This window comes from Temnothorax longispinosus, chromosome 4 (assembly GCF_030848805.1).
Source record: "Temnothorax longispinosus isolate EJ_2023e chromosome 4, Tlon_JGU_v1, whole genome shotgun sequence".
Classification (NCBI taxonomy): Eukaryota; Metazoa; Arthropoda; class Insecta; order Hymenoptera; family Formicidae; genus Temnothorax; species Temnothorax longispinosus.
This window is the reverse complement of record NC_092361.1, coordinates 15353799-15371432: the sequence shown is the minus strand read 5'-3', so window position 1 is coordinate 15371432 and position 17634 is coordinate 15353799. Positions and strand designations below refer to the sequence as shown.

General features: G+C 36.5%; 1 protein-coding gene and 1 long non-coding RNA gene across 7 annotated transcripts in view; one reads left to right on the top strand and one right to left on the bottom strand.

Moving 5' to 3' along the window:
• Fife (regulating synaptic membrane exocytosis protein fife) overlaps nucleotides 1-17634 on the bottom strand; it is a 166516-nt gene that overhangs the window by 77196 nt on the left and 71686 nt on the right. For 4 of the 6 annotated variants that reach the window (XR_011731526.1, XR_011731527.1, XM_071774974.1 and 1 more), the window contains 3 exons: nucleotides 13253-13415; nucleotides 12251-12559; nucleotides 9086-9290 (listed from right to left, as the gene is read on the bottom strand). Coding sequence is in view for 4 of the 6 variants with exons in the window: in XM_071774974.1 (XP_071631075.1) it covers nucleotides 9086-9290; nucleotides 12251-12559; nucleotides 13253-13415 (677 nt within the window). In the remaining 2 variants the exon portion in view is untranslated. The remainder of the gene's footprint in view (nucleotides 1-9085; nucleotides 9291-12250; nucleotides 12560-13252; nucleotides 13416-17634) is intronic. The other 2 variants (XM_071774975.1, XM_071774976.1) reach the window with 2 other exon arrangements.
• The window catches only part of LOC139810999 (uncharacterized), an 84881-nt gene that overhangs the window by 48435 nt on the left and 18812 nt on the right, over nucleotides 1-17634 (top strand). The gene's annotated exons all lie outside the window — the stretch shown is intronic.

The following is a 17634-nucleotide window of genomic DNA, read 5'->3' as shown; positions in this document are numbered from 1 at the left end:
ACGATATCGTGGCGTGCATGACGTTGATGCAACCGCCTCGCTGCATCTTCTATCTTTCTCTCGCAAATTGAAACTTGCAATTCCGCCGACGGCTGAGGTAGCAGCGGTGCGTCCCGCTGCAGCGCCGGGCTTATCTCGCATTTTTATGCGCAATGTTGGAAGACCCGAAAAAAAAAGAAAGATAAAAACGAAGAAGAAAACGTTGTAACGCCAAGGCGAACGAGATAAATCTCAAACGAGCCGTACAACTTTTAACGAGTCTCTTCCCCTCAAAAGCGTTTCCGTATCCTCCGAGATAACTCCGCGATCGCGGCACGCGATTATTGAATTGTCCCGTGAGGAAGTGAAAAGGAGTGATGAGTAGCTATACGTGGGTGAGGAATTATCGGCGCTATCTATGTTTTATTTATTTTGTTTTATAATAGTTTACGATTTTTTAGTATTACGATATAGTATGACGTAAAGGATCGATAGTGACATTAAAAGACTTCCTATTGTTTCTATTTTATTGTCTCACGTTTTGTAAGCTCTTCTTTTATTCTCATCGTTTTCGGGACATTCGTAATCGCATTTTGAACCGTCTCTCTTTTGTAGTATTACTTCCAGCCATCGTTTCGCTTCAGAATACGACTGAATGTAGTTATAAAAAGGGAGTCTCACACACATACACACACAATTTCAAGTTCCTTTTCTTTATTACAGCCTGCATAAAGAAAACCGTATTACATATAATATTCTATATTATTTTTAAATTGAATTGATGTAGATTTTTATAAACCTGATTAACAACTATGTAATATTAACTATGTAATTCTTTAACTGAATTTGTCATTTATTTACATATGCTGTTACTTAATGAAAAATTTTTCTTGGTAAAAACACTTTAAAGGACTTAAAATACATAAAAATGCTAGTTTTAATACCAAATAATTCTAGAACTAGGTTACTTTTATCAGTTTTCATGAAAGAATTGACTAAAAATTTTTCATCAAAAAGTCCGTTATTAATAGCAATGGTTATAAGGACGGAATCACCGTATCAGAGAATAAAATAGATCTCCTTTCATCTTGCATTGATAGTTCTTCTACAACCGCGTTCAATCATGCGAATTCGCCTGGTATCGACAAGAAGCGATTTCGGCCGCGAGCAATCGACCTTTCAAATATGAAACCGTCAATTTGACGAAATCTTGCGTTGAACGCACGAGTGTGAGGGACGTTTATTTCGGTGGAAATAAAAATACAGCAGCCATCGGCGAAATCTTTTTGCAAACATCTCGATCGTGCAGATCATAGAGTGAAAAATAGCAGATGATCTCATGTCCTGATTTCTCTTCGAATCTCGTGTTTCGAAGATGGAAGAAAGTGCGTTTTGAAACGGATGGAATTGCGTGCAAATCCGTGAGGTTTCTTGACGTTTCGCAAACAGTTTCCTTCTAAAATATTTCTTCTTCCATTTTTATTTATTTGCGCAAAGATTACTATTTTAAAAATTTATTTGATATTAATATTTTATAGTTTGTATGGAACACATCATCTAAATTATGTTTTAAGTTATATAAATAAAATTTATATAATAATACTCTTTCTATATGTGTGCGTGTGGCGGATGTTGATGTGGGCGGATGTAGAGACAGAAGCCCACATCCACTAGATTAAGTAGAGATAAGTTAGGTTAAGAAGATACAAGTTAAGTAGAGATAAGTTAGGATAAGAAGATTTGTAAGTAGTTGTAAAGGTTTGGGTACGTTCCTTCTAAAAACGCCTTTCAAACCCTAAGGGGAAGATATAAATTATATACATACATACATACATATAGGGTAACTGGGGGGAATATGCCAGTGTGGGGAATATGCCACTCGTTATGTTTAACAAAGCTACGGCTAGGAGCGTTGTTGTAAATACTGTGAAATTGTTAAAAATATTATATCTGACGTTTTGCTCAAGTTTTACTTACTTCCTGTCAGTATATAGTTTTTATGGGGTAAGTACAGTATGACAAGTATGACAACGTGCTTTTTAGAAAAAATTGCAAGTTGTATAAGTAAGGGTGCGTTTCACTTAACGTTCTTAGAATCATTTCATTTTTGTTGTTTGTAAAATGTTAAATAAGGACGAATGATGCTCACGAGCGTTGCGGGCGTTAAGTGAGACACACTCTACGTATACGAATAAAAGATAAGCATAAATTTAAGATGTGAGAAGTAAGTGTATATACTATGATCCGTATTCTCAGTTCACTTTTATCATAAATGCACACATTTAGCATACAGTTTACGTTACATATACTATATAGAATTACAGAAATAAATGCGCGCATTTATCGATAAAAGTGAACTGATAATACGGGCCTTTATATATATTTACACTTTACATATAAAAATATAAAGTTCTTTCAGTTTTCGCAAGATTAATAATAATTCATATTTCAAAATCTTTTGTATGCCAAAATTTCTGAAAAATTTGATTTATAATTATGTAGAAACAATAATCTATGAATAATTCAGATTTTTCTTGTAATAAAGTCTCAATATTAAGAGAGTTAAATATTGGTCAGAAATAGACTTGCAATAATGTAACTGCCTTTTGATATTTTCCGAAGACGCTGTGGGATTTTCTTTCATGTTTGAGATATAAGAGGTCTATTAAAAGAGGTTTTAAAGAACATAATTTTTTTTTCGTAAAAGCACATTTTTTGGCACGCAAATTAAGCCTGCCAAACATATATCCTTTTTTAAAACAGATTAAAATTTAAGTATATAGCGTTACGAATAAATTAACAAAGATGTGAAAGATTAGCAAGAAAGGCTAGCGTTAATGCATGATGATGTAACAAAATTATAATTTTTGAATTAGAAAAATGCGAGAAAACTAATAAATGAAAAAGGAGTAAATGTATAGAATTAAAAACTCATAATTTCAAGGAATACGAATCGCAATCAGAATGCAATTAAATAATATTTAGACTCTGAAATTTGATCGCAGAAGTAAATGCTTCTCGAATTTCTATCAAAATTTCTTTTTTTATTTTCAATAGGAAGTCGTATTGCATTCATATCGAATTCTACAATCAAATGCAATGGAATGTCACATGTCGGCTTTAAAAGGGGATCTCTCACACACACGCACACGCGCGCGCGTACACACACACACACACTCTCTCTCTCTCTCTCTCTCTCTCTTTTAGTTTTGTACGAGGGTTAGCCGGAGCTAGATGGAAATTTACAAGATCATATCCCTTTATGAGATTCTTCCCGTTCTTTTCATCGCAGCTCATAGCCACTCTTTGAAGGTGAATCGCTTAATTGCGCAGTGCCATCACGAACTTCGGCAGAATAAAAGCTTTTCCTGGTCGTTTCGCTGAATAAGAATGAGCTGCGCGGCAATATCGATTAGTACATACTCTGTCGAGAGTCTACGGAAAAATAGAGTCCTGTTTTACTTGCACGTTTAGCGTTATTTTTTTTTTAGGGAAATGTAAGTTCTTAGTCAAGATATAAGAAAAAAGGCGCAAGAAGAGTTCTAAACTGTATCACCATGTGTATTATTGGTAATGGCATAGAAAATTAATTTCTACATGTTTAGCATTTTTTGATACATTAAGTTTCACTTCGATTTTAAGCGAAATTTTTATAAAATATAAAAACTCATGAAACTACTCAGAGAAGTATAACTTAGACATTAAAAATTTGTTGGTGCGTGTACAAGTTATATAATTGTCTCTGCAAATTATATAAAATTTGTTTTTGCTGGGATTAAAAAAATTCCCAGGAAATTGCAATAAATTGCAGGTTTTGCGCGTCTATGCTATTGTTATCGTATTTTAGTTACTATGAAAATTCGAGTTACATGGAAGGATGAACACAGGACGGAATAACGAAACGCGATAATAATTACGTTAAATCGCAGTTTCGTAAGTAAATAAGAATTAAAAAGTTACACGATTAAAAAATTATGTCGCGGCCGGAACTACGGAAAACAATAATTATTCGGCCAGGCTATAAATAAGCGAGAATTGAAACTTTTATTATTACATTTCTAAGTTTTGTTGAGGAAAAAAAGTATGACGTATAAGTTAATTACATTTTTTTCTTTTCTTGTTAAAATTTTGTGCAAATTATATTCACATAGTCATTAAAATAAGAAAAAAAAAGAAAACTTGAAACTAGTTTCTTTTACAAGTTTTAAATATTTTATGGAAAATCTGCATTTTTTAAATTTGTTATTTTAGTCTATATGGATATTCTATATTTCTCTCTATATTTTCACATAACAACCAAGAAAAATTTTTTTACTCTTAAAAAGTAAGTGCTATGATAAATAAACTATACATGAAAATTTACTGTTAATTTACTATTTTTACCAAATCATATATCATGAAATGAGAAAATAGTACAACGTCGGTGATTATTTATTGCTAAGGACGTAAGTGTTCGCACAAAAGAGAGTTCTTGCTGTGGAATCAAGTTTTTGAAGTTATACCGCAAGAGAAAGACGGAGTAATTTTACTAGACGTGTGAGGTGAGTTGAGAATTCACCGGCAGCCGAAAAGTATGCTTAAGGCATGCGATATTCAGTAGAATTACCGGCGCGATTTACTCTGATTTCCGGCGGTTTACCGAGATGACGATACCTAAGATCGTGGTTGGTGCGGCGCACGGTCACCCGGTGCAAGCATTCGAAGCACGACCAAATTTCAACGTAGTGCAGGCGAGGTCGCATTAAAGCGCAAGTGTGCTTCTATTCTAACGTTGCTCTCTGGGGTGACATCTCGCCAATATAAGCCGACATAAATCAGAAGGAAAAGTGTCGTGCACTTGTTTTAATTCTAATAGCAGCTTCTCTCGATTTAGCAGCCTGCCAAGACACCTCGAAATCGAGGTCGAATGGTGCTACTTTAAGATAGTATACACATTGATCGTGAATAATCGAAGACTTTTTCCCGAAAGCGTAAAAACGGATCGTGTATTTTGGAAAGCACCATACATATGCTTCACTTATCAAATTAAATTACGAGAGACAGTGCATTTCTTCTAGGTTTAAACTTATCACATTCGATAAACAAGCAAATTAATTCCTCATGACGTACCTAAAAAAAAACGATTCTTGGCAAAAAAGAAGGCGCGCGTAAGTTAGAGAAATTGTGTAAAAATATTTAAAACAGTCTTTGTACAGCATTCGTTTCGCGAATAAATTAAAATCAACAATAATTAAAATCGATTAATTATAATTCGTTTAATTAGAAATTTTTGAAATATTAAAGTCTATAATATGAATGTCTGTCATTAATCTAAATTTCTATGTATTATATATTTATGAAAAATTACAGAAAAATATTGTGATTTCTAGTATAACCAATATAGTAACCAATATCTTTAAAACATGCATCAGAACTGACTTAAGTATGAAGAATTGACGTGTACAACGGCTTCGACTTTCAATGGCACCTGACTGTACGAGATAATAACGATTACGCGATCTAGGTGATTCATAACGCTGACTGATGACTTCAGCTCGTCATCCTTCACGTATACTTTTTCTCTCGACTGGAAAAAAGACGATGACGGCGAAGGATCACGGAGGTTAAGCCAATTTTGACAAGAACGATACATCACGCGCGACCCTTCCGCCAAACATCCCCAACTCCTTCGTATGATCGTAACAACCTGTCCAAGGGATGACACTTTTCTCGCCCCCGATGGTCGGGTCTTCGACCCTTTCACACATAGAAAATCTCAAGGAAATCTCTGACCGCGGTTATTGGACTTGTATCAGCACTTGACTGAAGGGTCCAGGTTTTGAATCGCGAATATAAAAAAAAGATAATTTTTTTTTTAATAGATTTATACAAATGTATGTTTGATTTTAAATTTTAGATACTAAGTAATGAAAACAACAAACGATTGATATTAAAATATTTATTTAAAGCAAAATTTGTCTTCGAGATATAAATTTTAAAATAAAATGTAATAGAATAATAGAAATGGAAATATATAATAGAAGTAGAGAACACGTTTTTGCCCGCACGCGTGTACATGTATTTATAAAAAATTCTAATTTATCGCAAACGATATTATTATTCAAATGTATTTTGGTGTATTTTCGTCATATTATCCATTTTGGATATCGCATCATAAACGCAAGTCTCTTGAACGGTTAATATCGCAAGCTTGCGTTTTCGAGTAACCTTCTATAACATGGAAAATTAAGCTCTCCGAAATTGTAACAGTTCCGAACTCGACTTTGGCAAGAACCACAGATGCTCGCACGCGAGTAAATGCGCACGCTTAACGAAGAGTATAGGAGGAGGGGTAGGGTGGTATTAATTATTTCTCTAGTAGCAAACTCCCCTGTTTGTGATCCACTCGACCTCTTGCTCGCGATGCACGTATGCATATACAACACACGTTGCGTGCCGTTTCATTTAGGGGGAAAAAAGGAGTAATCGTGATGTGGGCGGAAAAAGAGAAAAATCAGAGACGACAAGATCGATCCTCATTTTTGCCGCGTCGACGGGTACAAGGTACAAGAGAAATGCTCGTTCGGTTCTATATCGGAATCTTTCGTCGGTTGCGAATCGATACTCGTTCGCTAAAAAAGGTAACTTAAGACAAGTGGGTTGAAGTGAATTTTTCTTCGTCCGTAGTCCGTATCACTGGTAAGATTGCAAGAAACGAATATAGTGAGTCGCTGAAGTCGGTTTATTTAATCCAGACTTGTTCTGTGCAAACGAGTTTTAATGAGATGTAAACACTAGGCGGTAATTACATCGTTTTCTCCTATAGTAGATTGAATGACAGTCGTACCTACTTCGTTTTATATTACGTTGTTATATTACCTTGTTTTGAAATCTGAACGTATTTTACGACTGATCAATACATATCAAGACTTCAATTTCGCGTCAAGAAAATGTGGAAATCCTTTAGTAAAGACATTCTAGATATACGTGTATATATGTGTGTGGAGATTGTTTCAAGATACTTCGTATATTGAATATTTCAAATTACTTCTTTTATAATAAAATCGATATGACCAACATTTGCGGGTTGTGAAAGCTTTGCGCAATATAGATACGTCGTTTTAGAAATATTTTAACGATTTACTTTGAGATACGTCGGTTTATTTTTCAATTTTCAACTTCCATATTTTTCATACAAGTAACCTCTGCTATAATTATAGAACTAATCACATCTAATAACACAAATTTCGATTATAAATTCAAACGTATACTTAACTGGAGGGAAACAGACCTGTGTGAATCTAACACCTTCACTATTAAAAAAAAAAATCGAATATACGGCACAATTAAATACTAATTTTATTGCTCTAGTCTCGAATTTATTAGTCCTATCCATTCGCAAAAAATTGATATCAAAAGTGGGGATGCTGCTTTCACGCTAGCACCTTCATTCCTGAAAAACGCGTATAAAATACTGTAAACAAAAACTGAGATACCAGAATTTTTTATTGATTTTTTACTCTAAAATATTGCAAGAGATACCGAATATTAAATGTTTATAAATTTACCGATGATATTTATTGCTCTTAAAATTTATTGCTCTTAAAATGTATTGCTAGAATTTTATTGCTCCTAAAATATAATATAATATATTATAAGTTCAGAATCAGGATATTTTAAGAGCAATAAATCCTAGAATTATTTTAATACCAAAATTGACACAGCGTTTGTTTAATATACTTTATTCTTGTATTTTTGTTTGTTTTTGATAATTTTTTTTTAAAGTAGTGTAGGAAATAAATTCCAAAATGTATTTTACGAGTGATTTGATTGAAGAAGCAGTTTAATGTTGAACTTATATGGTTAACTTTTATTATATTTTTGATCGTTTTACTCTTATACTTCGATAACCGGTAATCGGTACATTCATAATTATTAAATATTTTCAATATCTCTTTGCAGTATTTTAGAGCAAAAAATTCTGGTATATCGTTTTTTTATTTACTATACTTTGTTTTCAGGAGCAGAGGTGCTAGCGTAATGAAGGCAGCATTCTCGCTTTTAATATTCATTTTCTGCGAATGGATGGGAGCAATAAATTCGGGACCAGAGCAATAAAATAGCAATAAATTAACACTTAATTGTGCTGTAGAACTTTTTTTTAATAGTGCTAGGTTCACAGAAGTGAGAAACAGCGACTTCGAAGAGTAAAAGGGATACTCTGGGGGAATCGAAGTATATATATATATTGAAAACGTTTCTTATCAGAAAGAAGTACTTTTAGGAATTAATTTAAGAACTGATTTACAGCAAAATCTCTTCTGTGCGATTTGAAGAAGTTATTATTGGGTTCATTAATCTTTTTTATTTCTTTTAGATTACAATATTCGATAGACATGCGCAAAAATTAAGTTTAAATAGCTTAATATTGGATAGAAAATACTTAATTTGCAAACGAAAAAGTGGAAGCTAGGTTTCTTTTGATGTAGACAAGTTTAAATTACTTTTGGGAAGCAGAGGCGAAATGCGTATTTCGACGTCAAAATTCCGGTGTCAGAAAACAGACAAATATATGGCAGTGCGAAATTGAAGTACGAAATTGAAATTGGCAGATTTGCATACGCCATTTCCACTGCTAGAGAAAGCCGTTATAATAAATATGAACGAGTTACTGTCGATTATTCGAACGATTCATCATTAATCCTAATTAAAATAATGAAAAAATTTATATGTCGTGTTCTTTTTATACTGGGTTTGGTTATTTAAAATTAATTACATTATTCATCGTGATGTTTAATCAAACATCATAAGAATATATAATACATATTATATTGTACGAAGGATTCAAACACATTGTATAACTGTTCCATAATTATAAAAATTTGATGTATAACAACAAAATAGGAACTATTCTCACGAGAAACATTATACGTAACAGAGGTCAAGTTAAATTGCATTGAAATCAGATTTCCAACATGCCACTTGAAGCTGAATAGCTTAACTTCTTAATAAAAAAAATAGACTTGATTTTGTTCACATTATATCATGGAATAGGAAATAGGAGATCCATGGTCATGCTTTTGTCACAATAAATCCTTATGATATAACAACGCCAACAATGACTTACAATTGGGAGCCTCTTCGTCGATTGCGTCTTTCTTCATCGGGTATAAGAGCAGGTTGAGACACAGGCGGTGCCACTGCAGGTGCAGATGACGAGTCTAGCTTAATCATCTTCTCATCGTCGGCCGCGACGTCGTATGGCATCACTGGTTTCACGGCGCGGAAGGAGGACCTGCGAGTTACAGGCCGTTCTTCAGGTTCTCGGGTGCCTGTGAAGAAGCAGAGGACAAACGACGTTTTCAGGCCAACCGTATTATACTTGAAATATTAAATGCGACCCGTTATAGCGAGTAAATCGCCTTGAATAACGAAGTCCCCTTTGGTATAATGATAACAGAGATAAAAGAGTAGCATGAATTTAATAAAATGCTTCGAAGAGATAAGAGTTAGACTATAAAATATATTTTAAAGCTTTAGTATTAGTACATAGACATATACGTGTATCGGAAAATTGAAACAGATCAGTTTTATGGATAAAATGTTTTGATATCATATTTATATCTACAAATGAAATATTTTTTATAGAAATGTTTTTATTAATCATTAAAACGCGATAGAGGAAAACCATTGCAATTATATGAACAAACGTTAAATTATATAAATCAATTTTATTCAAAGAGATATTAATTCTACATATTTATTTTATTTTTTTATTCTTTTTATGTTAGAAATAACGAAACACGCGAGAAAACCGATATTAGAATATCAAAATATCCCGTTATTACATAAAGATTTTGAAAGAGTTAAACATATTCCGAAGAAATAAAATAGTCAAAATGGTTATTTTCACACCAAAGTACGATGCGGGTCGAATGTCAATGTTGTTTCTCTCTGTAACATAGCAAGTGGAGTTTTCAGCTCTTGGCTGCAGCATAGAGAAACAAGTATAGGTTACTTTACATACGGGTTGTTCGAATAGGGGTGTATTTTTATTTGACTGCGAAGAGAAAAGGAGATGGAATAAAATATCAACATTAAAATAACATTACAACTGATTATAGAGAGAAAGAGAAGTGAGAGGAGAAATTAAAAAAAAACTTTGACGATTTAATCTCGCGATTAAAAGTAGATAATCAAACTTAATTCTCGTTGTTTTAATCTTCGTTTTTTTAACGAGCTTTAATTTATATTATTAAGCTTCCTAATATTAAAAATTGAAAAGTGAAAAAAATAGAAGAATTATTAATTAAAATTTTACGAAGATAGAATTTTTATCTGTATATAGTCGTTTATTTTATGTTTTTAAATTGTAATGTGACAATAATGCGACAATACGTTTTCTTAAACCGAGGTGACTGCCGAGTTACCTTGAAAGGGGAATTTCGCGCTTGATCCCGATTTATGCGAAACTCAAGTTGGTTGGTCAAGGTTTATTTTACTATATACTTAATTGTTGGTATAACTTTTTGCAATATCAGCATTTGATTGGCGAAACTCGCTGGTATATCAAGTCAAGTATCGAATTGAGGCTACAACACATTACGCTCGGCAAAATGAAAATTTTAGAAGCATCCGAATAGCCGATCGATGTGTACATGCATGAGTACTGATGGCTTTGAAACCGTGTTACGTCCGTACGCTTCTCCTGTGACGCATCGGAAATAGTTTCCACAGAAAGTTCGCCGTAAGTTCGCTGCGTGCGGGGCTTTTCGATAGAAGCGAGGAAGGTAGGGAAAGGAAAGAGAAAAGCGGAATTTCTATGTCGAGTCGAGATGCTTGTTTAGTGTTTCCGATCACGCAGACTGGTAATAAGCGCGCGCGCAGTGTTAAAGTTACACAGTCATAGAAATGTATCTCAGGATACGCGATACACGTCCAACCGACGTACGCGACTGAATTGAATGCATGAAAATGGGAAATTCTGAAACTAGTTACGCGCGGTCGCTATTTAAAGCTGTTCCCTGCGGAACATTTTAATGGTATACTCGACAACTGATTACCAACAATTTGTTGACGTAATACGCGAAATTTTTATAAAGAAGTTTTGCCTCAAAACTGCGTAACACGATAAGTACACCGTTTTGAGATATTTAAATTAAACGAGTCCTCTCCGTGATCGCGAATAAGTTAATTAAAATAGAAGTCGCGGTTTGAAAATGTTGTAATTCGAGAGTTACCCTTTCGTGTACACCGTATTAACTTTCCTCATGGGCAGAAAACGTCGAATGAATGGATGAGGTCACATCATTGCGGTTAAAACATGTTTAACGAAAATCGGCTTTACTCATTTCCCCGAAGTTACTTGCCTTTGATAGCGGAACACCGGGAGTAGGACGCCTGTATTCGCGTAATGAACCGAATTGTTTCCACGACGAAACAGAGGAAGCTATATGAAACAGGACAAACAATACACAGGGTAGAGTTACTGCTGCTCGACAAGGTCTATACGATTATCCTAGCCGGCAGCTTTTGCCGCCCTTAGGGTCCTTTAAAGCACAACCTTGCTCTAACTTGCCGCGGATACCGTTGCGATAACTCGTAAACGCGCAATATGTGGCGGAGAAATCGGAGCACATGTTGCCAACTCGCTATATCGGGAGGGAAGTGAGGGAGAAGTTGGAAATTTCGGTGGCTTCGCCCAAGATCGAACAGCCGGTTGCTAAAGTTTCCCCCGGGAATAACCCGGGAGGTCAAAGATAGCGCTTAAACGAGAGGAGAAATTACAAGGAATTATGTATTACATATACGTGATACATGGTTATCGATACAAATACCTTCTGTTATTTTAGAGAAATTTCGGAAGGATGATTTACGCGAGATTGTTCCGATATTTCAGATATGAAGCAAAAATATGCGATAAAAAAATATTAATCCTAACACGCATTGTATTTTATATCAAATAAATATTGAAAACGATATATATTTTTCTGTTAGAAAATATTTAAATCAAAATGTTATTATTGTGTTTTGTGTTTAAATTTACATGTTCAATGTGCATGATATTATATACGTGCAGTACTGAAAGAAAACTATTTTTTCGAGAATTATTGGAGGGTAATGTTTTTCATTTTCAAATATCGTGCCGAGGAGAATTTTTATATCCAAATATTATTGTAAAAAGGAAGGTTATATGGTGTATTTGTATTATAGAATCAAATTTAGGTTGCGCGAGTTTTCGAAAATCAAAGAATAAATTTCTTGTCTATCGCAATGAATCATTTTAATTCACCTTGCGCCGAAATGGAGGCTCTTTGTTGGGCGGTGGCGATGGTCATTGCATTAAGGCCGCTACTTCCGGGCACGGCGTAAACGTCGTAGGCAGACGCTCGTCTTGGTAATTGAGCCGGAAGTCCTAGGCCGGTATCAGGATGCGTGGGCTGCGTCCCACCGGCAGCCATCGCGGCCGCCGTTTTGATCTCGTCGTCATAAGACCTCTGCCTGGTCACACGAGATTTACGGCGGACCGTACCGCCTCCGCGACGAGCGCGACGTCGACGTTCCTCCTCGTCGTCCAGATCTCCGCTTTCCTGCTCGACTGCTTTATCAAGGAAATTGAAAGATGATGTTAGGGATTTGACGCGCTAAGCAAATTGAAAGACGACGCGATTTAACGAGTTTAACGTAGAATAAAATTTGAAACTTATCCTGAATAATGCCCGATCTACAATAGCTGTAGTAAGCTGTAGTAAGCCTCAAGCCGTAAGAAATTGACCAATTACAGGCGAATGTGAGGAGAATAATCGACTGTGATTGGTCAATTTCTTACATCTTGAGGCTTACTACAGCTTACTACAGCTATTGTAGATCGGGCATAATACTTTTCGATTGATTGTAGTAGAAATAATTGGAAATATGTTCTTGTTATGCAATGGTAAATTGTTCAATTTTATAATAGCAAAGCTGTAAAACAATTTTTGTATTATACGTAATTACGTTAGAGGTCTTTAACATTAAGTCGGGAAATTGCTCTTTCGGACAAACAATTAAATGTTTGAAAACGTATCCATAAAAAAAAACAATTTATCAAATTAAACAAGAGTAAGCTTAGTTTTACAATATATTAATAGTAACAGTGTCATATTAAATTTTTGTCCATTTTAGAAGAACAATAAGCCATACAATTTCTTATTTCTTTGATTGTATCGTAACATGCGATCATTACGCGAAATGCGACGTCTGTGGTATGAAGGAGCAACAGATATCTCGTATCGACGAGTAAAATGATCCTTACCGCCCGTCTGGGCCGGCATGACGACTCTCTGAGGGCTGGTCGCTCTTCCTCTGTCGGAGGCTTGATGGCGATCGGGCGAGCCGCCCCTCGACTTGCTCTTCCGGTCCAGGTCGCGCTCCCATCTGAGATCCTCTCTCTGGCGTTCCCCTGCAACCTTTCGAAACTACAACATTACGATACAGAGATTAGGGCTCGATGCGGGAAACGTCACCACATGTAGGCCGTGAGTAAGGGCGCGGGGAGGAAGTCCAAGCATCCCCAACAACACGGCAAGGGCGGGCGGGGAGTGCAAGTACAAGATTAGTAGGCAGCACAGATTGACACCTAAAAGCTGACGATTAGATCAATGCACAGAGATCAGCTGTAACTCTGAGATTGTGATTGCTCTAATGATCGAAGCTGTGCAGGTGTTATTCAGATTTGAAGAAAAAGCTATTTGTTTAATCTTTTACGGCAGATCAATATGCCATGAGTGGTCAAATACTATCTATATATGAGATTTACAAAATTTATTTGTATTTATTTCTACTTTGTTTTAAATATATTCGGAATAAATAAATATAACATTATATAATTTGATAATTTATTGTTTAATAATTTTTCAAAATTTTCAAATAATATATTTGCAAATTATATATATATATATATATATATATATATATATATATATATATATATATATAATTTGATTAATTACGCACTAAATTGTCTGCAAGTCTTTCTGATTATCTTTAGAATCAAAAGCTGTTTGAGAAGGTAGTGAAACTTATTTATAAGTGGAACGAATGATTGCGCCGTGCTTTAACATAATGTGAATCTATTCACGTAAATCTAAAATAATTCGTCCCCATCGGCAAATTGCAACAAAGACATTTCACTCGACGCTCGAAAGCTCTGAAGCTGGGTGCACTGCCCTTTGATAATGAAAATTAATAGCGTCCCCGACACGCTTGCGGGCAACAAGAAGGAAGACCGCGGGAACACGGCTGAGAGTTTGCGATAATAATAAAACGGCCACATCCGAAAATTAACTTCGTCCCGGTTTCGTCACGCGATCCCGCCGCGCGGCATAATTGCACGTCGGCAATAATTAAAGCGAGGTGAGGCGCGCGCGCGCGCATATACTGGCCGTCGACCAAGTTCGAGAGGGTTTCGGCATTAAGGCTCCATTAGGGTCAGGGCAACGAACGGAGGCGCGATGCCGGGCACGTCTTTCTCGCTCATCGCTGCTACTCACTGGATGGATGTGCCAGTGCAGTGGCTCGATTCCGTTTTCGAGCACCTGTCGCGCGCATAAATATTCATAGTGATGCAGCGCGCGGGTGCGCGAAAACGTTATTTTAACGCGATGACGACGACGAAGGGCGTGGTGCGATGTCATTCCTCTCCCGCACGTCGCGATAATTTCCTCTCGACGAAACCACGTTACAGCTATATTTTTCGCAGCTACGCGTTGTCACTTCGAAAAAAAAAAAGTACAAACTGGGTCGCCATTAGCATCACGATGTAACACGCGCCGACAGTATACGCCGATGATTTTCGAAGTGCAAGGCGCGCGTGACACGGGGATGTGGCGAGGATACTCTGCATGTTGCGCATCACTCAGGATGCTCAGCCGGCTGTAAATTATCCAATAGGCGTAGCCGGAACGTTTAAGTGCATGTAGGTAGCTTAGAAAGCCAGCACCGTAATGTAGGGCATCCAGGTAGTATAAACACAAGTGCCAAATGCAATTTTAATCCGGATGCCGACGAGTTTGCATTCATAGTCACGTGAGACGCTGAGAAATCGTGTTCCAATTTTTCAGATCAAGGCCGTCATAATAATTAAAGAAACATTCAATCGCAAAGTCGCATTCCAAATTCAAATGTATACATTCTTAAAAAATTAATAAAATTGTATAGCAATAACATAAACTTGAGGTAAAGTAATATAAAATCTTTTTCATTGAATATTAAAATGTTGTACAAATTGAAATTAACGCTGCATGATTTAAAATTTAGCGACGATCCGATTAAATCGACTATACTTTAATCGCGAGATTATTTTCGTGTCTTTGTAGTTCGGTAATTATTTTTCGCACCCATGTCTTAAACATCACGATCGCATTTCCGCAATTTCACCGGCAGTCATTCCATCCCATCCCATCCATCATGCGGCGCCGTTTTAGCTCGCGAGAAAGCGGCAGCCGTGACGCGCGAATGGCACCGAAATGGATTGAATCTCGAGATGGAAAAAGCGTCAACGACAATTACCACGAGGAAGATAAACGTGCTAGGCGTTCTTCACTAAGCGAGGCGTATCGCAGGCAGGAGACTGACGCGCGCAGGAGAGCGCGCAATAAACTCCAGAATTAGCGTTTGCCGTCGTAAATACGAGGCCATTTCCTCTCGGGTTTGTCTACGCCTACGTACGTGCGTAAATGCTCGATAGAACGTATTTCATTACGTCATGACAATTCCGACAAAGCGGATTTACGATTCCGAATCCGCTTCCTTCTTTTATGTCGAATTCGTCGGACAAACGGCGCTTGACACATGTTGACTGTCCAGAGAAATTAGACGTTATTTCATCAAAAAAGATTTAACAGCAATTTATTCGACATATCCTGAATAAATAGGACGCGGAAGGAAAAAGTGAGAATTAAACGAGCAATTGTAAATGTCATTGAATAATATTTACTGTTTAAATAATTTAAAAAAAAAAACACAATAATCAATTACGCGCGAGCGCGCGCGCGAAAACAAAGCTACTATGTTTTTTTACAATACAAAATATATTTCAATGAATGAATTTGTTAAGCAAAAATTGAAAGCTGTTGGCCTATTCTGTAACTCTTAACGACAGTTTCGTTATCGTTACATTGTCGTTGCGCAGCTTTTTTACTATATATAATATCTGCGCAACGCAAATATAACGATAACGAAACTGTCGTTAAGTAAGAGCTACAGAATAGACCCACTGTGAAACGAGGGGACAAAATAAACGCGGGATATGAACGCGCGCAACGTAGAAAGGGCAATTTTTGTAACAATATTAGGTATGATTTTTTGATATTTTCGGGTAGTAAGCAGTCCCCTGGTGCGATACGCAACCATAAAGATTTTCGAATCTGCCGTTTTCAATCCCTTATTTCTGCCGACGTGCAGAAACACGTTCTTCATTTCAATTTCACTCCACTTTCTTTCGTTTCCGCAGCCGTTTCCGCCCGCGCGCGCACGGATCCGATTATTCTGCCAAGCGACAAAAACGACTGTCGATAAATTCTCGAGGTGAGACGTCTACCGGTGCTACGAAGTTGTCGGCTGGCACAATGTAAGTTTCAGCCTTAGAGAGTCGCGCGGTAATCAATAACCGAAGCTTCGATAAATTCAAGGGTATATTGATTCATGTAAATGTCATATCTTGTAAACGCGAAGTAAGTCGCAGAGCGTAGAATGTGGGGCAATATAGCGATAAGGAAGCGCCGGGGAAATTTCTAAACTATTGGTAACAAATATCAATAAGCCGAGTATAAGACTTGGCGTCTCTTGTTTTCTCTTATACGTTATAACTAGACTTTCCATTTTACGACTTGGAAGCAGACAATAATGGCTCTCTAGATCATATTTCGAGATCGTAAAATGCTCGCTCGGTCTTTACGACGCATCTTCGGGTTCTCGAAGTCTGCGATCGCTACCGAAGGCTGCGCGATAATTACGTGCCCGATAATTGTCTGTCTGAGTGTCGAGTAATGAGAAGTTTGGTTGCACACACGTGCAAAGATACGCGTCGGTGTGCACTCGTTCCCGATATACACGCGTGCGTGTCTACGGGTGCTCCGTTTGCGTGACAAGTGCACACGACCTATGCGCAATGAGATCTCGTGGAGAGTAGTCGAGCTCCGCGTCAAGCCCGACACCGCACGGAAGCGCAGCTCGTTAAAGCCACACGTGACGAGGACGATCTTCGATATGATCCGAACAACGACCTCTCGAAATTATCGTAAGTTAATTGAACATAAAGGACATAATGAGTAAAACGGTTGAATTATACATCTGCAGTTACTGTTTTACTTTAATTAAGCAATATTGCTGCAAGTGGTATTATTTTCACTTCGACAACAAATACAAAAGAATTCTAAAAGATTTGTTAAAGTTTAAGTAACACGGTATATTTGCCTTTTACATTACCGATTTAAAATATTTTAAAATATAAATATTATGATGGCTTTGCTAAAAGTTATGACAATATATGATTCGTATGGATGGCGATTTTTCTACGCAATTTTTATGTAGAGCAACATCGCTGGGATTGATATTATAATGAGAGTCAAATCGCGTTACGTAATCAGCAACATTTTGCAAGTGCGAAAAGGGCACAATTTAAAAAGTCGCACTTGT